General features: G+C 42.4%; 5 protein-coding genes across 8 annotated transcripts; 4 read left to right on the top strand and 1 right to left on the bottom strand.

The window, feature by feature from the left end:
* Positions 1–30: 30 nt before the first annotated feature.
* On the top strand, positions 31–4,025 carry lrrc66 (leucine rich repeat containing 66). Its single transcript, XM_088312333.1, has 5 exons — positions 31–403; positions 1,734–1,903; positions 2,176–2,509; positions 2,579–3,881; positions 4,001–4,025. Exons 1-5 carry the CDS (start codon positions 31–33, stop codon positions 4,023–4,025), a joined length of 2,205 nt encoding a protein of 734 aa, XP_088168459.1.
* A 574-nt stretch (positions 4,026–4,599) lies between these two features.
* Positions 4,600–7,756, top strand: LOC148324689 (uncharacterized). Its single transcript, XM_088312332.1, has 2 exons — positions 4,600–7,643; positions 7,732–7,756. Exons 1-2 carry the CDS (start codon positions 4,600–4,602, stop codon positions 7,754–7,756), a joined length of 3,069 nt encoding a protein of 1,022 aa, XP_088168458.1.
* Positions 7,757–8,474: 718 nt separating this feature from the next.
* LOC148324688 (uncharacterized) lies at positions 8,475–11,183 on the top strand. The gene is made up of 2 exons (XM_088313742.1): positions 8,475–9,739; positions 10,247–11,183. The coding sequence occupies exons 1-2, from the start codon at positions 8,596–8,598 to the stop codon at positions 11,023–11,025; spliced, it is 1,923 nt and encodes a 640-aa protein (XP_088169868.1). The 5' UTR covers positions 8,475–8,595; the 3' UTR covers positions 11,026–11,183.
* A 1,928-nt stretch (positions 11,184–13,111) lies between these two features.
* Positions 13,112–18,380, bottom strand: dcun1d4 (DCN1, defective in cullin neddylation 1, domain containing 4 (S. cerevisiae)). 4 transcript variants are annotated; one of them, XM_088313952.1, is made up of 11 exons: positions 18,303–18,380; positions 17,035–17,105; positions 16,911–16,950; positions 16,024–16,111; positions 15,468–15,547; positions 15,326–15,396; positions 14,615–14,706; positions 14,416–14,524; positions 14,033–14,137; positions 13,425–13,527; positions 13,112–13,195 (listed from the first exon to the last, which is right to left on the bottom strand). In XM_088313952.1, the coding sequence occupies exons 1-11, from the start codon at positions 18,319–18,321 to the stop codon at positions 13,140–13,142; spliced, it is 834 nt and encodes a 277-aa protein (XP_088170078.1). In that variant the 5' UTR covers positions 18,322–18,380; the 3' UTR covers positions 13,112–13,139. The 4 variants fall into 4 exon arrangements, with proteins under 4 accessions (XP_088170078.1, XP_088170080.1, XP_088170079.1 ...); XM_088313954.1 differs by lacking the exon at positions 18,303–18,380 and adding an exon at positions 18,047–18,287; XM_088313953.1 differs by lacking the exon at positions 18,303–18,380 and adding an exon at positions 17,803–17,980.
* A 1,164-nt stretch (positions 18,381–19,544) lies between these two features.
* Positions 19,545–22,019, top strand: ociad2 (OCIA domain containing 2). Its single transcript, XM_088313559.1, has 5 exons — positions 19,545–19,706; positions 20,508–20,592; positions 21,313–21,366; positions 21,596–21,643; positions 21,728–22,019. Exons 1-5 carry the CDS (start codon positions 19,653–19,655, stop codon positions 21,931–21,933), a joined length of 447 nt encoding a protein of 148 aa, XP_088169685.1. The 5' UTR covers positions 19,545–19,652; the 3' UTR covers positions 21,934–22,019.
* Positions 22,020–22,269: the final 250 nt, after the last annotated feature.

The following is a 22,269-nucleotide window of genomic DNA, read 5'->3' as shown; positions in this document are numbered from 1 at the left end:
TTTAGTCGATGGACGGTGTGGATTATTAGGATGGCTCGGGTTCTGATTGTTTTGGTGCTGCTGCTTGCCTGCGCCGGGTTCCGCTGCCACTCGATGGCTTGCCCGCCATCCTGCTCGTGCCCCGGGCCTTCCACGTTGAACTGCTCCTTGGCGGGACTCTCGGCTATGCCACACATGCCGGACTGTGTGGCCCATCTGGACATTGCCCACAACCGCCTAGAACGGGTGACACTACTGCGCCGGACACTTCCTCAGCTCCACAGCCTACGCTTGGCCAACAACAGCCTTGCGCGCCTGTCGCTTTGCATCCACGGGCGTGCCCCGGTTCAAGGGTGCGCTTCTTGGGCTCCTAACTTGCAGCTGCTATCTGCAGAGAGGAATCAGCTACGACGACTACCACGAGGTGAGTCACCGGGTCGTAAATGCTTCATTTGGTACATCTGGTCACGCTGTATCACAGATTACGACACTCCTGAGAATGCACACCTCGTCCACGGCCAATCAACAGGCTTAGGTTTGGAAAGGAAAAATGAGTTTAGACCAAGGGTGGGCAAACCTTTTGATTGGCGGGCCGCAATGGGTTCTAAAATTTGACAAAGGGGCCGGACCAGGTGCAGATGGATGGAGTGTTTTGGTAACCGAACCTCATCGGAGAAAATAAATACACTTAATTTTAAATGAACAAAAGCATTACAACAATATATATATCTCTTTGGAAAACCACAGTATTTAGAAAATAAAACATTAACTAAGTTTATTCATTTATTTTTTTTCAAGTTTCAAACATCCACACTCACAAACACACATAGGGGCCATTCAGAGCGTCCAATCAACCAACCATGTATATTTTGGGAATGTGGGAGGAAACCCAAGTTCCCGGAGAAAACCCAAGCAACTCCTTTCCTGGTGTGCACATGTCATGGTTTTTCTTTTTTTGGGCCTGCCTGGAAGAAACTGGTTGACTGGGGCGAGCTAGACGGCGGTCTCATCTGAGACGATGTCAAACCCATTACGTTGAAAGAAAAGTTTCTGGTTGCAACTCTGTGAGACCACACCGAGGACTGCCATGACGTCACATCCGCCAAAAGAACGCAGGAAATTCGAACCAGATTCCAGTCTAAAAATGACAATATATTCCCAAGCTTTGAAAGAATACCCTCGGCGAACAGCTACAGTCTAAATGTGTAATTTATTTATCTTAATTTATAGAAGATGCGTGAGTCATAAACGGACAAATGAAACAAGACCGGATTTCATTTACAAAGTACTTCATTATGATGTCCGTAGGCAAATATTTTTATAAATGAAAAAAATGAGAAAACATTTTCCGTGGATACCTTCAAATATTTCCTCTTTTCCCTGACTGACCTTAAAAAAATAAGTAAAGCAAATTTGCCTAAATCGTTAAATGCTTACTGAGCAATCTAATTTTTGTGAGGGGCGTCATCTTACCAGATGGCGCTTCTTAATATGTTAACTAAATCTATCGTAAAACAATAAACAGTGCATGACTCCCCATCAACTTTGACGGATGAAGGATACTTGGGAGGTGAGTCGCTTCACATGATCAGATTTCCTATAAAATGTTTTCTGCTCAGTTGTGATGAACACTGGTACAATTAAAAACTCCCCCCCCCCAAAAAAAAAAATCTAAAGAAAAAGCTAAATACAGTACGCTTGTGGCGTAATGCTAAGCCTTTTTTTTAAATTTTACGGTCTACCATGCTTGAAAGGCTTAAGTGATCTGGACGCCTTGGAGGTCCTGCGGCTGTCCTTCAACAGCATCGCCACCATCCAGCTAGGAGAATTGGACAACCTGCGTGGGCTGAGGGAGCTTCACCTCCAACACAACCTCATCAGCAGCCTGCACCAGCACACCTTCCGACATTTGCACCAGCTCCAGGTAAATAAATACATAATCCAATAACAGTATCAGAGTAGAATAATGTCTAATGTATCTGGATCTTGTTAGTATTGGTCCTGTTTTTACTCCGACTGATATTCAATTTTGCATCTGTGATGTAAAGATTCGCAGCAGTCTTGGGGAGGAACATACAATATTTGGACCTACATCAATATCTTGAATCAGATTCAAGAACAGATTAGTCTTGTGATAATGAAGGACAATAATTAATCATTAAAGCTGTGTGCTCACCAACATTTGTCTCATGGCAGATCCTCGACGTGAGCTTCAACATGTTGACCAGGCTCCACCCTTCAATCTACCTCCCTCTACACACCATCGGGACAGACATTCACTTGAGCGGAAACAGGTGGCACTGTGACTGCAGCATGCAGAGCATAAGAAGATGGATGGCTTTAGACAGGAGCAGAGGATCGCACTTCTGGGATTTGGTTTGCGCTTCCCCACCCAATCTCGCCGGTGTGGATGTTCTCCACCTGCAGGATGACGATCTGAACTGTTGGAGTGCTGAAAAGGAGCCGAAGCTCCACCAAGATGTGACAGTTCACAGGGATTCTCAGGTTCTGCTGTCCTGTGCCGAAAAAGGTAAAGGCCAAACAAATCCTGCGCACCATCTTAATAAACAAAGAAACTATTAATGTGACTTATTCCTAGGTGGATTATGGTGGACACCCGCTGGATTGGCACCTGCGAACCAACCTGAGTCTGGTCTCCTCGTCAGTGCTATCACAGAGAAAAACACTGGTCTTTACGTGTGTTTGTCCAAGGACCACCAGGTGGTGTCCGTCTTTCACCTCTATATTGCGGGAACTAGCAGAAAAATTCGAAGTGTATCTGAAAGAATCGCAGGTGGTGAAAGAAGCCAAAGTGTGACGCAGTCCGACTTAACGTTAGCTGTGTGTTTGTCTGTGTTCATCACCTTTTTGGTCGCCTTCATCCTGGGAGTTCTCCTAAGACCTTGCATCGACATGCTCTGGAAGAGGATCACCAGGAAGAAAACAACCAACTCAGTCTCGTCACCCGAGGAGAAACAATACGACAATGATGCCTACTCTGAAGGTGAGGACCCAGTGGAGTTGCGGCCTCATAGGGAAAGGAGAGTCACGTTCAGCACAGTGGACTTCAGTGAAGAAAGCAATGTTAAATATTATGACACGGAACGCGAAACAAGGGTAAACGGTACGATACCTGAATGTGAAATGGTCTCAGATGCAGATTCAGGAAGTGAGAAAAGTCTGAATAAAAGGAATTCAGATGATACAAGAGGCCTTTCAGACCAAAACCTCAAAAGGAGAGGAAGTTTGTCTGATTCACTTTCTGACCAGGACCAAAAAGAAGTAGACACTGTTCAGCAGAACTCAACAGAATTATCTCAAATTCCCATTAATAAAATTCCAGGATTTTCCTCTGAGCCCATTCCAGAGGGGATACCGCAACCAAACAACGGAGGAATGTTAGCAGCGGAACCAGAGGATGACGAAGAACAATTTGACTTCAGCGACTCTGTCCGCAGCACATCTCCAAGAACAAGCAGCCGCGTGAATTCTTTTAACTACAGTAGACAAATTATGCCAAGGCTGAACAGGAAGAACTCGTCCAGCTCCAGTTCATACATGAGCGACGACGAACCTTCGCAATACATTGTCAACCCAGATCCGCAGGAAGAGGAGGAAGTGAGGAGAAGCTATGCTAAAACCAAGGTCTCCAACACGCTTACTAATTTGAAGTCTGCCAGTGGATATGAACCTACCCTGGATCAGGACACAGAACTTTGGTGGCCTGCAGTCGATCTTGAGCACTCGATGCACGTCCGGAGACGCATGGATATCAAAGTGTGTGACTGTAATCATCAATCCACAATCTTGAGGGAGAAGCCCGGTACAGGGCTGGTGGTTCAAGCAGGAGTCGCGCCTTCAACTAATTTCTCCAGCAGTGACAGTGAAGAAGAAGAAACGAGGCATCCAATTACAGTCCCGCCAACACTTGTTTCACAAACACAGTGGCCAGCGCTTGATCTTGAGCGCACAATCTCAGTCCAGAGACGTTTAGATATAAAAGCACGCTCACTTGCATCAGATTCTTCATCTGGCACCGACACTGAGGATGGATCAACACCCCTCGCAGAGGCACCACAAAAGGCTTACAGAGCAGGATTTGTAGATCAAGAAGCACACCAGGAGACAGACACAAGGTGGCCTGCCATCGATCTTCACCACATTCCTCACATTGAAAGGCACCTAAATGTAAAGTCAACACTTCCTCATTCCTCCTCGAGTAGTGACACCGAGGAGGTAACAAGGGCAAGCATGGTACAGCCTCCATTAAAAGTATTAACAACATATGACCCACAAGCACATTGGTCCTCCATTGATCTTGAGGATTCTTTCAGAATTAAGCGGCGTCTTGATGTCAAACCGTTGTCACCAATTTCAGGTTTAATGTCTAGCAGTGACAGTGAAAATGAAACAATGTACAACACTCAAAAAACGGAGCAAGGTACCATTGAAGTAACTAGGTACCCCATTGAACCACCTCCAACACTAAGTTATGACCCAGAAACACATTGGCCCTCAATTGAACTTGAGGATACGTTCAGAATTAAGAGGCGTCTAGATGTCAAACCACTGTCACCACTTTTAGGTTCAATGTCCAGGAGTAACAGTGAAACTGAAACAATGTACTACACTCAAAAACAGGAGCAAGGGACGCACAAAGTAACTGTGGACTCAAATAAAGCCACTTCAATACGAAGTTATGACCCAGAATCACCTTGGCCCTCAATTGATCTCGAGGGTTCGTTGAGAATTAAGAGATGTCTAAACATCAAAGCACCTTCACCACCTTCAGATTCATTGTCCAGCAGTGACAGTGAGCTGGAAACAACTCATCATATCACAACAAAGGAGCAAGGAGCCAGGTACCCCACTAAAGCATCACCAACACCCAATTATGACCCACAAGCACCCTGGCCCTCAGTTAACCTCGAGGAGTCTATCCGAATTGAGAGGAGTCTTGATGTTAAAGCACCGTCACCAACTTTGGATGCATTATCCAGCAGCGACAGTGATGACGAAATGACTAATCACATCCCAAACCTGGAGCACGGGACCAGAAAAGTAACTCAGTACCCCATTAAAACACCGCCAACACAAAATTATGACCCACAATCACCCTGGCCCTCAATTGATCTTGAGTATTCTTTAAAAATCAAGAGGCATCTTAACGTCAAAGCACTTCCACCACCATCAGATTCATCGTCCAGCAGTGACAGTGAGCTTGAAACAACTCATCATTTCACAACAAAGGAGCAAGGAGCCACTAAAGAAAGTAGGTACCTCACTAAAGCATCACCCACACCTGGTTATGACCCACAAGCACCGTGGCCCAGTATTAATCTTGAAGATTCTATCCGAATTAAGAGGAGTCTAGATGTCAAAGCCCCATCACCAACTTTGGATGCATTATCCAGCACCGACAGTGATGATGAAAGGACTAATCACATCCCAAACCTGGAGCAAGGGACAATAGAAGTACCCAGGTACCCAAATAAAGAGTCACCAACACCAAGTTATGACCCACATGCAATTGATCTTGAGGATTCTTTCAGAATCAAAAGGCGTCTGAACTTCAAAGCACCTCCATCCACTTCAGATTCATCGTCCACCAGCGACATTGAGCACGAAACAATTCATGATGTCACAAAACATGAGCAAGTAGCTACTAAAGTAACTAGGTACTCCTCTAAAGACTCACCAACACCAAATTATGACCTACATGCATCCTGGCCCTCTGTTAATCTTGAGGATTCTTTACAAATTAAGAGGAGACTAAATGTCAAAGCAAGATCACCAACTTTAGATGGATCATCCGACAGTGACAGTCATGATAAAATGACTAATTGCGGCACAAAGCTAGAGCAAGAGACCATAAAAGTAACTAAGTACCCCATTAAAACACCTTCAACGCAAAGTTATGACCCACATTCACCTTGGCCCTCAATTGATCTGGAGGATACTTTCAGAATCAAGAGGCGTCTCAATGTCAAAACACGTTCATCATCTTCAGATTCATCATCAAGCAGCAAGAGTGAGCATGAAACAACGCATCACATATCAAAACAGGAGGATGGGGCTAGGTACCACACTGAAAGATCACCAACACCTATTCTTGACCCACATGAACCCTGGCCCACTGTTAATCTTGAAAATGCCTTCAGAGTCAACAGGCATTTAGATATCAAATCACGAAATTTAAATGCCTCATCCAACAGCGACAGTGATGATGAAATGACCAATCACATCACAAAACTGGAGCAAGGGACCACCAAAGTAACTAGGTACCCAATAAAAGTGTCTCCTACATCAAGTGATGATCCACAAACTTGTTGGCCCCCAATTAACCTAGAGAATTCTTTCAGAATTAAGAGACGTCTAAATGTCAAAGCATCCTCACCACCTTCAGGTTCTTCATCGAGCAGTGACAGTGAGCATGAAAGAATTACTTATGTCACAAAAAAAGAGCAAGTTACTACTAAAGTACCGAGGTATACCACCAAAGTGTCACCGACATCAAGTTATGACCCAAAAGTCCCTTGGCACTCTGTTGATCTCGAGGATTCTTTCCGAATTAAGAGATATCTGAAAATCAAAGCACCTTCACCAACGTCATCATTCAGTGAAGATGAAATTACTATTCCCATCACAGAGCAGATAAAAGTGATCCCAAATATAACAAGGCACCCAATTAAATCACCCCCAACACCACACAATGACCCACAAGCACCTTGGCCTTCAATTGATCTTGAGGATTCTTTCCGAATTAAGAGGCATCTTGATGTCAAGGTACGATCACCAACTTCAGCTTCATCATCCCGAAACAATAGTGAGGATGAAACAACGTCCCACACCCAGAAACAGGAGAATACAAATGCAACTAGATACCCCACTAAGGCATCGCCAAGACTAAGTCATGACCCACAAGCACCTTGGCCTTCACTTGATCTTGAGGATTCATTAAAAATGAAGAGGCGTCTAAACATCAAAGTGCTGTCACCACCTTCTGATTCATCATCCAGCAGCGACAGTGAGCATGAAACAAAATACTACACACAAAAACAGGAGCAGGAAATCACAAAACTGGAGACCTACCCAATTAAAACACCCCTAACAGCAAGTTATGACCCACAAGTACCAAGGCCCTCTATTGATTTTGAGGATTCTTTCCGAATTAAGAGGCGTCTAGACATCAAAACATTGTCACCAACTTCTAACTCATCATCCAGCAGTGATAGTGAGCATGAAACAACTTATCAACTGACAAAACAGAAGGAGGAAATCACAAAAGTAACAAAGTACCCAATTAAATCACCTCCAACATCAATTTATGACCCACAAGCATTTTGGTCCTCTGTTGATCTTGATGGTACTTTCCAAATTAAGCGGCGTCTAAACGTCAGAGCACTGTCACCAAATTCAGATTTAACGTCCAACAGTGACACTTTAGATGAAACAATGTACTACACAAAAAAACAAGAGCAAGGGACCATTGAAGTACCTGGGTACCCCATCAAACCACCTCCAACACTAAATTATGACCCACAATCACGTTGGCCCTCAATTGATCTTGACGATTTGTTCAGAATTAAGAGGCGTCTAGACGTCAAGCCACAGTCACCAACTTCAGATTCATCTTCCAGCAGTGAAAGTGAAGATGAAACAATGTACGATGCCCCAAAACAAGGGCAAGGGACCACAAAAACAATCAGTTATCCAATTAGAGCATTATCACCCCCACATTTTGGCCCACAGTCTCTACGGCCCTCACTCGATCTAGAAAATTCTTTCCAAATCAAGAGGCGTTTAAACATCAGAGGACCTTCACCACCTTCTGATTCTTTGTCCAGCAGCGACTGTGAGTATGAAATTACGCATCACATAATAGAACAGGAGCTTGGGACCATAAATGCTCAACATCCCATAAAAGTATCGCCAATACCAAGTTCTAACCTACAATCATCTTGGGCCTCACTTGATCTTGAGGATTCTTTCCGAATTAAGAGGCGTTTGGATTTCCAAGTGCTGTTACCAACCTCAGATTTATCATCCAGCAGCATTAAACAGGAACAAGGGACCGCAAATATAGCTAGTTACCCCATTACAGAATTGCCCAAATCAGGGCATGATCCACAAGGACTTTTGTCATCACTTGATCGTGATTCTTTCAGAGTCAAGAGACATTTAGAAATTAAAGGACCGTCACCAGCGTTGACTTCCAGTAGCGACAGTGAGGAGGACACAATTGTGGACGTACAGAGACAAGGGTACTATGAGATACACAAGAGAAGCTCTCCGACTGAACCTTCCAATCAACATGACCTGGAAACAGAACACCCTACTGTTGAATTTCATAGAATCAAACGTCTAGATTTCAAAGCCCTATCCCCTACTTCCTCTACTATTGGGGATGAAACAAACCAATACCCTGGATCATTGCAGCATGACCTGGATGTTAACAGTGACGGAAAGACTAAAGTCCTCAAGGGGACATCTGTGACTTTGCACAATACAAGCCAGGACCAAGACACAAGTCTTGGACGTAATCCTCGACTCAAAAGGCGTCTGGACATAAAAGCCTCATTGCCGGCTCATGTTGAGGTTTCTAGCAGCGATAGCATGGTAGCATCAAGCCATGTTGAATCTACTAGAGAAACCCAGTGGCCCATTGTTGACCTCGGTAGAGATACTCGCGTTAGGTGGCGTTTGGACATTAAAGCACCTGCTGATGTGTCACATGAGGCCAGACAAGAACATACAGTGGTAGGAAATGAACCAAGCAGCTCAGACGAACTAGACGAAAATAATGTTGATGCCACAGAGACACAAGCACAGCCACTTGTATATTTGGGTGTCAGCAGACGTTTGGATATCAGAGTGCCATCTCCACCACCACAACTGGCCTCTGATAGTGTTTCTCCTCAGGCTTCCAAATCAGATTGCTCCACAAGTGACAGTGACGAAGAGAACAAAGATGAAAAAGCCTCATTAAAGGTATTAGATAAGAGTTCCATTAAATCTCCCGTGATAATTGTCCCTCGCGGTCCCAAAAGAGATTCGGACATCAAATTAGAAAAATACGTCATTGTTCCAGAGACCACGGGGGACGAAACCAGCAACAAGACCCCAGATATAAATCCAGAGCTCCAGTCACGGTGGGCCAACATGCATCTTGGATTCTCTCGCTTTAGAAAGCGTCTTGAAATAACATCGTATGCACGTGAACCACCTGTGGTGCCCCTCAATGAAAGTGACCCTGGAACAACAAAACTGGAGGATAAATTAGTTGGCTGGCAAGGAATCAAACGCACAGAATCACCTCTAACCGTTGCGCAAATTCCCGACAACGCCGACCAATCAGCAGTGGCTCCCACAAGCGAAGGGAAGTCAAGTCTACCAGGTGTGCCACATATAAGGAGGTACTTGAATGTAAAGGCTCCTACTACTCTACAACAAAGTCTGGATTCATCAAGCAGCAGTGAGAATGAAGCTGAATCCACAGAATACACCCAATTTGATCTCAGTCAACCGACAATGGAAAAGTCACATGTCGCCACTGTGCCAAGGCCATCTTCCTCCAACAATAGCGAAGACAAGACAGGTGAGGTTGCAGAAGTCAGCGAGAAAACAGAAGTTGCAAAGAGGTCCGTTACATTAGACAGCGAATCGCCGATAAAATACAGACGTTTAATTATCAAAGCTTCGCCTCCACCAAATGATAACTTCACCAGGGATCAACGCACTGATGTAATGACTACACTACATGGCTCCTCCTATAGTACTAGATACCAACTCCCATCTCTTTCCCCGAAAACCAATCCTAATCCAAGATCTGGGGATGATATCACCCCCACCAGGGATAAACATAGTCCTTCCTATACTGTCCGAAACCAGAGCCCATCTCCTGCCCTGACGACCATTCCCGATTCAAGCTCTGAGGATGATACTCCTACGATGGATCCATCAGGGGTGAACAGAGAGACAACACAACATGGGTCCTCTTATAGTACCAGATACCAGTTACCCTATATGGCTAGATACCAGAACCCATATGTTGCCCCGAAGCGCACTCCCAGTCCAGGGTCTAGGGGTGATTCTTCCCACACAAGAGATCCATCAGGTGTGAACAGAATGACTACGCAAAGTCATTCCTCCTATAGTGCCAGATACCAGAGCCCATCTCCTGCCCCTACGACCATTCCCGATCCGGGCTTTGAGGATGACACTCCTACTATGGATCCATCAGGGGTGAACAGAGAGAAAACACAACATGGTTCCTCCTATAGTACCAGATACCAGTTACCCTATATGGCTAGATACCAGAACCCATATGTTGCCCCAAAGAGCACTCCCAGTCCAGGGTCTGATACTCCCCCTAAAAGAGATTTATCAGGTGTGAAAATAATGAGTACGCAAAGTCGTTCCTCCTATAATGCCAGATCCGAGATCCCATCCCTTGCCCCGAGACCATTTAGAAGCCCGACTGAGGGCCCATCTGCTGCGATACGATGGACAGGACTGAGGACCCGCCTGTCTGATCCCTCCAAACATCCAGACTCAACCCCACCATCTTCACTTGAAGGGCTCCAAAAATCTCTAGCTGGGTCAATTACCCAGGAGGTAGAACAGGATATAGCGAGCACAACCGTGACAAGATCTCTCGACCTAAGCAGTGGTTACTTGTCATCATTCAGCACCGATGAGATGCAGAAGAGCACATTAGAAAAGAGGGAGAGAAGAGGACTTGGCGCCTTGAAAGCCATGTCGTTCGAGAGACAAAAATGGGACAAGGAAGATGAAAAAGTGAACTCCTTCCAACCAAGTGGCGCTTCTGGGAATTTTAACCAGGAGAGATCAGAAGTCCCTGTCTCTTATACCTCAGCAAACATTGCAGAAGACGTTCCGTACGACAACCTCCACTACAGGACACATACACTTCCGACTCAGGATATTCCGCCTGCCATACCAACAACGCCGTTGCCAGATGAGACCGTGGAGTTAACGAGGAATTCCAAAAGTTCTTATAGAGCAAGCATTAGCCAGGTGTAACGTGAAAAAAAAATTTAATTAAAGCCTTTTGAGACGGTTTTCAGGGTGCAAAACTCTTTGCTGTATTATTTTAATAGAACATTGCGATTTATTTTGTGTTATGATTAATTTACATGTACGTTATGACTATTGGGAATATATTTTTGTAAGGTTTGGTCTCTGCCAGCAATCAAAGTTCATGAGTTATAAATGAGTGTAAAGATGTTTTTACCTTATTTCTGTAAATCACCCTTAGGAAATAAAAACATACTTGATTTATAGACTTACGTTAAAGATCCAATTTCACTTAATCGGCATGAAAACTTAAATTTATTACAAATGATGTCTATGTATGAATAGATTGAATCGGCTTAGATTTGACACCAAGTACATTTGAGTAATTTAAGATCATTATTTTAATATACAGTATATACTTTGTGTAACTTAGTGTGCCATGAAATTTCTTACGTAAATTGGCCTTGGCTCAATAAAGGTTTGGAAACACCATCTTCTAATGTTCACCTGTGCTACGTTAATGCAGTGCTTGACAATTATTTTATGTTCCGCCCCCACCACGAGCAAGAAGAAAAAATGTGCGCACTGCCACCACCACCTGAGAGCGCCACTGCCAACCACTGGAGTGGATGTGCAATTACACTTTATTGTGGTACAGCATAAAAAAAAAAAAGCATGTTCCCCTGGGTCACTCGAGCCCCCCTCAGCATCGCGGGCCCCCCCCACTATTTGAGAAGCACTGCGTTAATGTAACTAGTTGGGTATTCATACCTGGAATAACCTTGATTCTCTGCCATGGTGTAATACTTTTTTGCAGATTTTCCGTCATAAATAAAGCTCTCCTAACAAGCTAAGTGGAGTTAAGTTAATAAACCCTTTTTATTTAAGTATATAGACATTGGTTATAGCGAAAAGTGACATATAGACACGTAGTTTTACATACATATATACAGCTGGGACAAGCACGTTCACCTTCCTGCATTGTCACAAGATCATACGAGAACATGAATTCAATCTATACACAACCGCGTGTTGTCTATTTCACAAACAGTGAAACCAGTGGTGGTGTCATTTCTGTGTGCGCGCCAAGTCAACGGATGCACTGCTAATAAATAAACTAAATCCGCCACGTATGCCACTCTAGGTTTTTAGTGCGGCATCAAAAGGTTCCACCATGAGGTTACACGTATGTTTTTTTTCCAGGTCTTAACATCAATAAACTACAATAAACACAATCATGAGTTCCTGTCGGGAAACCAAACGATAATCATGATGGTGAATATAAAAAAGAAAAAAAATCTTAAGCACGAAACATTTGCACAAATTTCTGTACAGGAAAAAAATGGCTCTGTCGGGAGCTGCATGCAAATATTAAAAATCATTTGGACGAGTCAGCGTCACAGCACAGCCAGAATGACAGAAATGTGTACCAAAAGAAAAAAAAAAAACAGCAGAGAGCTATTATACAGTTCCGACCTGGGGGGGGGGGGGGATGCTACCTGAAACTATCGGACTAAAAAGGAAGACTGAACCACACGTGAGGGACAAAACTGACCGCGGGATTGACGTCAAACAGGCTCCCAATCTTTACACATATGTACATCTGAAATCTATGTGTGTGGTAAAGTTTGAGGCACAGCTAAGTGGACGCATCAATTGGCCCGGTGCGGGGACCAATAAATGCTCTGAGGGAGGGGGGGCCTCTCTCTGGCCCTCCCAAATGGAATTAGCAGCAATGTGGTTTTGTTTGGTGCTGAAATAAAAAAAAAAAAGGGGGAAGGAAAAAGATGACTGGCACTAATCAAGTAAACATCACAGGCAGCTGAAACCTGCCATGGGAACCCACCATGTGACTTTTTAATTTTCTAAATGTGCTCACCTTTTAAGCCTTCTCCCACCTACACAATACTTTCTAATTTTCCTGGAGGAAAATGGCAAAGGAGGGTTAGGGCTAAGCCGTGCTAGCTCGCCGACTTTACCAGATCTGGTAACGTGCACCCACCAGCTACCCACCCCCACCTGGCTGTTTTTTTTCATTTTATTTGTTTTCACGTTGAGTCGCATCGTTGCGGTCGTCACAGTATTTCTGATGTTTGCTTTTTTTTTTTTTGCAGTTGTAGCTAGGACATCTGTCTTTCCTTGTACCATTCCACAAACTCGTCCAACAAGACAGGCCCTGGTGGGAGAAAAGGAAGATTTTAGTTGGCGTGCTGTGTCAGTTGTAAAGTTGCTCAAATTGACATAATAACGTTTAAAAAAAAAAAGCGGGTCTTCCTTTGAGGAAACATCTGTGCGATGCTGTTTCAAATGATTCTAGTTGACGTGCAGCCCAAAACACATCGCGAGACATGACGTTGGCATCGCCCCAGGGGTCAGGGGTCAGGTTCAACACGGGGCAGACTTACAGGCTCCGTCCTCATCGTAGTTGCTGAGGTCGAGGTTGATTGTCCGGCTGAACTCCAACACGTTACACCACTGGTCTTTGTTGACTACTTTGTACTTGGATTGCTGAGGGAAATCAAGCAGTACCAAAATTACGTCATAATCATTGTTTCTCTCCTCTAATTAGTCACAAGTTTTAAACCCCAATAATTTTTTTTTAACCAAAATTAATGCAAATCTTACACATTAGATTACACGAACAATACTAGTAAAAATGGCACGAGCTGAGAGTATCGCTCTGGAAACTCAATTAAGTGTCCACCTGGCCTCTTTTATAGGGTGAGCTAATTTACTTTCTTATACTTTTATAATAGTGATTAACATTCATCCAAACTCTTTTGAAATGTTAGCATATTAAAATGGTATTTAAAATATTGCACAGCACCGTAGCACTGTTCTTATACTTTTTTTTCTAAACATTTAAAAGCACAAAAGCAAATTACTGACAATTTATTCTAAAATGATTGTAATACTTTTTCCCTCGATACATGTGCAACATTTGAAGCCTAAAAGAGGTCCTTTACATGACCATTAATTCCTCTGCGGCGGGTCGCCAACAAGCCGTCCTTACCTCTAGAAACTGATTGAAGACCGGGAAGAGGGGCCACGTCTTTCCCAACAGAAGCCCAAGCATGCACTTAGCCGTGTTCAAGTCCAAACTCCTCTGATCCTTCTCCTGCCAAACCGCGCGCACACACACACACACACACACACACATTAAAAAAATACTCAATTACTTAAAGCCAATATATTTTTGTCAAATATATTTGTAATAGTTTAGCTGGTTCTCCAAGTATCTCGGTAACGTCTAACATTAAAAGACAAATCATTACACGCGCCAAAAGATGGCAGCAAAGCACTACTTTTTTCAAATGGAACTCCTCGACTCACTTCAACATATCTCCTTCAAATCAGCTTACACAAACACTGTGATTTCACATTTGTCAGACTCACCCTGGCAAAGTCAAAGGCGTATCGGTAAATTAACTTAAAGCTGGTGCTGTCATTGAGAACGGACCTCAAAAAGTCCAGCGAGTTCCTCAGCCTCTCTGTCGAGTCACACCTGGCGAGAGTGTGCGAATCAGTCACATGGAGAACAAAGCCCACCGCCCCCCAAAAAAAGAAGAAAAAAAAAAAAGGGTGGCGTACGTACTGCAACGAGCCCATGCCCCTTAGCCACTCCTGCAGAGTGAAGTAGCCCATGCTCTGAGCATCCAGCTTCCACGCCAGCACCAGCATCACCACCTGTAAAACACAAAACACCACCATCGGACCTTGTTATAGAGAATATTAAAAGTAGGTACAACTCTAATGGGGGGGGGGGCTTCTCAAGAGGGGAAGTAAAAATTAAACAACTGATGCGCACACCCTCCTTTGATTTCTTGGGATGTGGCTGAGGTGGGAATGAACCAATCACATACCTGCCAATATTTGAGGTGCCTCTGATTAACCTCAAATAAAGATCAGATGTTCCTGTTGTCTTTTCCTGTCATTTTTTTTTGGGGGGGGGGGGTTACTTTCTAGCAGAAGCTTGAAGGTTATGTGCTAATGCTGACTGCTGCTTGGGAGTGTTCAGAGGAAGATGCTGTGACAAAGGATTCCACTGCTCTGTACAATATGAGCAATTTAATTAATCTAATATCACATGTGCAAAGTTTGCAAACAAACGGTCCTGTGAATTAACTTCAGATGGTGAATAGTTTGTCTTATTTTAGTTTGAAATGTGTATGGCACCTCAGAATCCTGAGCTTAGAAAATATTGCCTAGACGGTAAACTTTGGGTGGTGGTGGGGGAGTACTTTAGAGTGTTTCCTATCAAAACAGTTTGGGTGCAATTCTGGATAAAAGGTGCAAGTCATCTTACATTCTCGGGTTCCACGCCGATGTCCTCACAGAACTTCTCCATGCCCTCCGGTCCCACCACGTCATCGCAGCCTAACAGAGACGAACATCACGCATCACATGACCAAAACAATGCCATTTCAATCAACAAAACGTCGACTCACCCGCATATTCGTAGAACCACTCCAAGCATCTTTTGTTGGAAAAGGTGTCCTCCTCGCGAATGAGTGGCGAGTCAATTTTTCTGAAGGTGGACAAGGTGCAGAAGGAAGTTGTATTGATTAATAAGTGAAATAGCAAACAAAAGAATGCTGTGCTACTTGTCCCAATATTTGAACTTTGCCCACCTCACCATGTAAACCTTTATTTTATTTATTTTTTTAATGTATTTTTAATATATTTCTGCACTTTTTTGCACCACTCAAGATACTGAACATCCAGTTGCTCCTGACGGTATGTCAATCAGTAGGTAGATGAGGTAATAGCGTGAAATGTTTTGAGTTCCGAAGGTAGAAAAGCGCTATACAAGTGACAATTATAAAAGTTATTTTTCCCCGACAAAAATACAACTATACTGTAAAATGATAGCTCTGATGAGCTAATAAATTACAGCTGATTGTTTAACTTGGGTATAATTGTGTTTTAAATGCACCTCAGTGTTGTAGAGCATGCAACCACAAAGAAAGAAAGAAATAATACTTTTTTTTTCTTTAATATTACCTGTCCTGGCGACTCTTTTTCGCTGACATGTCATCTCCGGCAGTGGGTCTCCTCTTTTTCCTCGGGGGCATGGCTCTAGAGCAACAAGCTAAAGAAAGAGATTATCATTCTAAATCAAAAATCAATATTTGTGTATTTTTTGTGTGACATTTTATATTGTTTTCTAATATTTTTTGTTAAAATTGTTTTTGAATTGATCATATAATATTTTTGTAAAATATTGCAGTATTTTTTCGAACAATTTTGTGGGATATTTTATTTTTCATAATCACTTTGTAAATTTTTTCTTGTACATTTTAAAATTCGCTTAGATTTTAAAACAAACTGCATTCTTACTATGATGAAGTCATAATATTTTGAGAGAAGTGTATTTTCAAGGAGAAAAATTTGAGAAAAAGGACAGCGAATTGGAGCAAAACTCTGGTATATTTTAGCAAGCCATATTTTCAAGAAAATTGTATTAAATGGGGAAAATGTTGTATCTGACATTTTAAAAATAATTTAAAAAATAAAGTGTAATATAGGAGAGATTATAATAGTGTAATTATAAAATTAGATTTCAAATTGCATATTTGAGAAGAAGTTCTGTTTTTTTAAATACTTAAGAAAATGTTACAGTTCTGTGAGAACAATTTCATGTCAAGAAAAGGTTGAGTATGAGATAAAAAAATTGCGCATGAATTTCAGAAAAAATACTATATTTAAGGCGAAAAACGTAAAGTTGACAAAAATGTCGTATTCTTAAGAACCACATATTTTGAGATACTTGCAAGAAAATTGTATGTCTGCATGAGAAAATCGTGTGACAAATTTTCTTAGGATGATTCAATGGGAACATGGAGTAAAATAATTCTGCATTCAGGGGACAAAAACATTGCAGATATTACCTGACGTGCGGCTCTCCTGTTCAGCGTCTTCTGTGAGGTTCTGCCAGAAGAGATGCCAAATGCTTTTAAGCCAAACAAGTAAACGCTTCAGAAACAAACACAACATGTTGTCGTATGCATTTACCAGCCTGTGCAATGTGTGATGGATCTTATGGATGCTGGCCAGAGTATTCAAGTGAGAATTCAGCTGAAAATCTGTCAAAAGAATTAATAATAAAAGACGTGAGGTACGGTTATTATAAGCAATTGTGGACATGGCACTCAAGTCAAGTACGAGGAGACACGAAGATGCACAAAGATGACGTCACTGCCTCGTCAAAAGTCCCGAGACCGTCCGTCGGCTAACGCCTAGCGGTGTCAATAGATGTTCACGGCTTAGCTTTAGAGTGCCTCGGGGTGATGTTTGACCACGAAACGACAGGGCGGGCTCCTGACGTGACTCCAAAATATATATATATTTTTTCAGGTTGGTCGGTAAATGCCAGTCCAAAGTTGTTTTTAAAGCGACACGGTGGGGCTGGCGTTAGCTTGCGTAGCGAAAATAACAGCGCAACTTGCGCGGAGTTTGTAAAGTAGTTCAGCGAGGTGTGCGCTTGGGATTTGTAGTCCATTTCCGCCATGAGTTCTAATGGCGGTGGTGCACGGTCACAGGCTTCATGAACTACAATTCCCAGGGGCCCCGACAACACCAGCTATTCTTTCAAAGCCATCTGCCCCCCCTCCCCACATAACATTCAACCCGACTGATTTACAAGCTTTTTTAACATTGTGAAAACGACGATATTTGTTAAATACGACACACGAATGTGCTAATTAGTATACGTGCTAATCTGGGTGACAAGAATGTTGGCTAAACATAGCGAGCGGTCCAAATGAAAGATGTTAACTCAACTGCGTCACAATTTTCACTCTCTTAAAAAACTACACACGCATTTGACCTATTTTCACATTCATTACGTCGTGCACTAAACTCCCTCGAGCCGAAATTCTTGGGTCGTCCGTCACCGAAGACTTAAAGATATGGAAAAAGATCTCTACGCAGGCAGATAAGCATGACACCAAAGCTTCGCATTCGAAAGAAAAAAAAACACATCGAGTGTGATCGAACAAGGCGGCCGACAAAGGTGTGGATTTACATAATTTCAATCAAAAAGTGTAGTCTCAAATTGGAATTTGGAGTCCATTTAGACTCTGTACACGTCCTTTGTTGTCGCACTGACAAATACAAAGAGACCGACGCAAAATAGCACAATTTTTATCGAACCCCGCCGAGGTGGCGAATTACGGAAACGCCGTCGAGACAAACGCTTTTCTATTCATGTTCGGAATGTGTTGTGTTGCCTGTAAACGGTCATAATGTGACCAAAAGAGCCGGTAGAGGCTACTACTTACTGGCCGCATCAGAGTGCATCTTTATGAAACACACGACTGTCTATGGGAAGTCTGCAGACCGGCCAATGGGCGGAGCACGTCGACGTAAAGCCGCGCCCCGCGGACGGTGATTGGAAGCGGATCCGCGCTACATCCGCCTATTCTCCCATTCTATTGGCCACTTATGCTGTCTCTTCGAAACACATCGGTAGAGACTCCTCCCACGCACCTATATGATTGGTCTCTAATCCCAAATAGGCGTGGCCCATCTTTATAGTTCATTGGTCCAGTTTTGTTAATAGAAACATGATTGAAGCCACCGAAACCCGGTCCGTGCCACTTCCGCCTGTGCTACAATTCGATTGGCTACTAGTGCTCTTTAAAAATAAATGATTAAATAAATGAATACAAAAATGAATAAACAAATAAATTGGTCAGGAACTCTCCCACGTGCATACGTGATTAATCAACAATCCCAATTGGACGTGTACCATCATTAATCCATGTTTTATAATCAATTTCACAATTTTACAAAAAAAAAAACAAAAGAAAAATTGTTTCTTCTATTAGTGACATGTTTGGCCTATTAGTGCAACCTTGAGATGAATGTCAAGGATAAGTGTTCATTTTTGCCTCACTAATAACATGTAGTTTCTCTACTACTTTGCCAAAGTTTTCCTACTAGTGCGCAGAAATGTCATACACTAGCAGGGAAAAAAACAACTAGTAATATGATGGTTCTACTCGTGAGCGTGAGTGTATTACGAGGAGGGCCAAAGAGCATACTAGTGCATGGAATCTAAGATGGAAATCATGGATATCGAATAAATACTCAAACTGCTTTATGGAAAATAACTAGTAAGAGTAGTTGTAATAGTGCACTGAAATGTCTCCTGAGTGAAGACAAAAAGTGTCCACTACGTACATAGACTTTAAGATAGATATTGAATAAATAATACCAAGGATATCTGAAAGCCGTTTTAGCATTTATGTGACATCCTGTATATTCAGATCATTCTAGTAGGTCAAAAGTGGTACAAACAAGGAAGAAAATGTAATTAATTAGACTATACTATACACTGTATCTTTGATGAGGAAAAACCGCACTAGTACATGGACCTTTGGCTGGATATCCAGTTCTAGTTGGCCAAAAGTGGCACTAGTAGAAGAAAATCTTTCTACTACAGAGCTCCAGGCATTCTATTGCCCTGAATTGTCTTACTAATCGCAAACAGCTTTCCACAGTTAGGCCACTTGTGTGTTTTCTGAAACGGGGCGGTGTCAAAAGCAAAGCAGGGAGGAGTATTTACTAGAGGAAGGGTTCCGAGGCACAGAGTGAAAAGTTGCATAGGGAAACTGAGCTGCTCCAACATGAATACGGAAGCAAGCGGAAAGAAAGAAAATCCAACCAATGGCGAGTGGAAGGTTAGATTTTTTAATATTAGATCTTTTTGGTGGCTTTTGTGAATGTAGAGCTTGTAAAACCCTTTTGAAGCTGAGCTACTTCTTCAGATTTGTGCACTTTGATTTCCACTTCTAAAATGACAAATTTGCTCCAATGACTTTCAATTGTGGTTAGCATGCCCGCCTCACTGTATAGAGGTGCAGGGTTCGGCTCTGGCTACGGCCTTCCTGGGTGAAGTGTGCATGTTCTCCCTGTACCTGCATGGGTTTTCTCTGGGTTACTCTGGTTTCCTCCCACATTCCAAAAACATGTATGGCAGGTTGGCTGGACACTCTGAATTTCCTTGAGGTGTGTGCGAGCGTGGATGGTTGTTTGTCTATGTGTGGCCAGCGATTGGCTGGCTACCAGTCCGAGGTGTACCACGTCTACAGCCCGAAGACAGCTGGGATAGGCTCCAGCAGCCCGCGACCTTTGTGAGGAGAAGCGGTTCACATAATGGATGGAAGGGTGGACTTTTAATTGTACAGTGGACCTGCATGCTACGCGGTTCGGCAATCGTGGGTTCACATATTTGAGGTTGTTTTTTACCATTTAAAAAAAATAAATCTTTTTAATATTTCATGGATTTTCACAATTGGCAAACCGTCTCATTCTACCCCATTAAAATGAATGCAAATGCCATTAATTGATACAGCACACAAGAACAAAAACAATAAGTTTTGTAATTTGTTTTTTAACAAGAAAAATTGCACTTTATAAAACCACAGTAATGACAGAATTAAACAACTAGCTGAAAACTCTCCCGGTCTGTGTCCCTTCAGTGCTCCACCTCTCAAGGACACATCCGCAGGGAAGACGTGAGGAAGGTGTGGAAAGAATGCCAAGAGCAAAGCTTCTGGTATAGAGGTATGTTGTAAAAAAATAAAAATACATGAATGGATTGCACAAGTGGAACCACACGGAAAAGCGCAGGGGTGCGACTCGTCATTCAAGCTCATGTTTACATTCTTTTGGAGGGAGGCCTCTGAAAACACCACCATGTCATGACAACAGATGCCACGTGATACTTTATGCTACACTTTCTTGAAAAAAAACAAAAAACGTTAATGATAGCTAAAATTCTACAAAAAAAAACGTTATTAAACCACTTATAAGCGTTTTTCATGAAAAATGCCTCCCTCCAAAACAATAGAGGAAAACAATTAAAAAAAATTTATGCATTTTTTTTTTAAAATCTGCAAACAAGTAAATCCAGAGGTGTTGAATTGTGAATATGCAGGGGGCCATATTAAATAATTTACATTAAATCAATTTATAGAGTTTTTTTTAGAAGTCTAACACAGTTTGAGCAAAAATGTTCCGACTAGCATGTTTTATAACCACACAATATTGGACATAATGTATATAATGTACTATGCTTTAGATCACAAGTTTCCCTTTCCATAGAAGCATGTCTACAATATTTTTAAAGGGCACCGATGCATTTAGAGTACTCAGGGAATAAAAATGGCCAGGCTCCCATGTCTCATTAACATTGACATATGATGTGGTATGCTTTGGATGATAAACTTTTCCCTTCCATGGACATTTGAAAAGTGACCCAATCTTTGTTTTGCTTTTCTTTAGCTCTTCCCCTGTCCGTGAGTAGCATGGCTGTCACGGGGGCTCTCATCTACAATGGTTAAAACACACACACGCACACACACGCCCACACTAATTTCTTATAAATGTACCTATAATCCGATTACAAGATTTTTTTCTGTAATACAGTTACCCTTTTTTTGTATCCTGAATAGATAATGCGGGTACATGTATTCCGATAATTCCCTAGCCTTCTCTCACAAACTGTTTATTGTTACAATCTCAACACTTTCACTGATGTAATGTAATGTAATGTATTTTTACGCAGGTGTTTGGAAAAAGTCCAAGCGGTTTGGCCCCTTTCCAAAACTAGCAGGTTTAAACGTGACTTTTTGTTCTCTTTGTTTCAAAATTGCATTTTTTTTTTTAATAATCTGACTCAAGATGATTTAATTTTCAGTTGCTGGAATCCTTGGCTATGCCGTGGGGAAAGCATCTTACATCGGCATCTGTCGTCGCAAATTCCAAGAGCTGGGCCCTGGGATCGAGCCGCCGTTTGGGCCTTGGTCTGGGCCCTGGTCTGGCCCCTTTAAGGGCGGACAAAGGTCCTGTCAACATGTGTGTGAAGAGTGTAAGAAAGCAAATCAGGCTTCACCGACAGAATGACGAAAAAAAATACAAAAGTAAATGTGTCATGCCGGGATACGGTACATTGGGAAACTAGATAAATAAACAGCACTTGCAGTAAATCACCTCTAGAGAGCGGTGTTGTTCTTTCATCCAAAAATAACGGTACAGTATACAGTACAGTCGTTAAATGCACTGTTTTTTGTAGTCTTTATTGGCGTTTGAAAGTATTTTAAAAGTATAAATTACAATCAATCGGGGGACAAGTGAAAACATATCTTTGTTTGGTTTATTTTACTTATGGTACTCGTATTTGCATTTATTAATTTAATGTTGTGACTAAAAATAAACAGTTGAGAATGTTTTTGATGCCGT

Source organism: Idiotropiscis lumnitzeri, chromosome 13, assembly GCF_059441095.1.
Source record: "Idiotropiscis lumnitzeri isolate Australia: NSW breed Sydney's pygmy pipehorse chromosome 13, RoL_Ilum_1.0, whole genome shotgun sequence".
Taxonomy (NCBI): Eukaryota; Metazoa; Chordata; class Actinopteri; order Syngnathiformes; family Syngnathidae; genus Idiotropiscis; species Idiotropiscis lumnitzeri.
This window is presented reverse-complemented; position numbering and strand designations above follow the sequence as displayed.

What these genes read in the sequence shown, in the direction of transcription:
- LOC148324688 (XM_088313742.1), top strand. Translation starts at nt 8,596, where the DNA reads ATGGTAGCATCAAGCCATGTTGAATCTACTAGAGAAACCCAGTGGCCC. An exon ending in TGATGTAATGACTACACTAC is followed by an intron (nt 9,740 to 10,246) that starts ATGGCTCCTCCT and finishes AGAAAACACAAC; the next exon opens with ATGGTTCCTCCTATAGTACC.
- dcun1d4 (XM_088313951.1), bottom strand. Translation starts at nt 17,166, where the DNA reads ATGTCCACAATTGCTTATAATAACCGTACCTCACGTCTTTTATTATTA. An exon ending in GTGGTTCTACGAATATGCGG is followed by an intron (nt 15,397 to 15,467) that starts GTGAGTCGACGT and finishes CGTCTCTGTTAG; the next exon opens with GCTGCGATGACGTGGTGGGA. An exon ending in AGGGGCATGGGCTCGTTGCA is followed by an intron (nt 14,525 to 14,614) that starts GTACGTACGCCA and finishes CACTCTCGCCAG; the next exon opens with GTGTGACTCGACAGAGAGGC.
- LOC148324689 (XM_088312332.1), top strand. Translation starts at nt 4,600, where the DNA reads ATGTACTACACTCAAAAACAGGAGCAAGGGACGCACAAAGTAACTGTG. An exon ending in GAAAGTGAAGATGAAACAAT is followed by an intron (nt 7,644 to 7,731) that starts GTACGATGCCCC and finishes TTTGGCCCACAG; the next exon opens with TCTCTACGGCCCTCACTCGA.
- ociad2 (XM_088313559.1), top strand. Translation starts at nt 19,653, where the DNA reads ATGAATACGGAAGCAAGCGGAAAGAAAGAAAATCCAACCAATGGCGAG. An exon ending in GCAAAGCTTCTGGTATAGAG is followed by an intron (nt 20,593 to 21,312) that starts GTATGTTGTAAA and finishes GCTTTTCTTTAG; the next exon opens with CTCTTCCCCTGTCCGTGAGT. An exon ending in CCCCTTTCCAAAACTAGCAG is followed by an intron (nt 21,644 to 21,727) that starts GTTTAAACGTGA and finishes TTTAATTTTCAG; the next exon opens with TTGCTGGAATCCTTGGCTAT.
- lrrc66 (XM_088312333.1), top strand. Translation starts at nt 31, where the DNA reads ATGGCTCGGGTTCTGATTGTTTTGGTGCTGCTGCTTGCCTGCGCCGGG. An exon ending in GCTACGACGACTACCACGAG is followed by an intron (nt 404 to 1,733) that starts GTGAGTCACCGG and finishes CATGCTTGAAAG; the next exon opens with GCTTAAGTGATCTGGACGCC. An exon ending in AGTGAAGAAGAAGAAACGAG is followed by an intron (nt 3,882 to 4,000) that starts GCATCCAATTAC and finishes CACTTGCATCAG; the next exon opens with ATTCTTCATCTGGCACCGAC.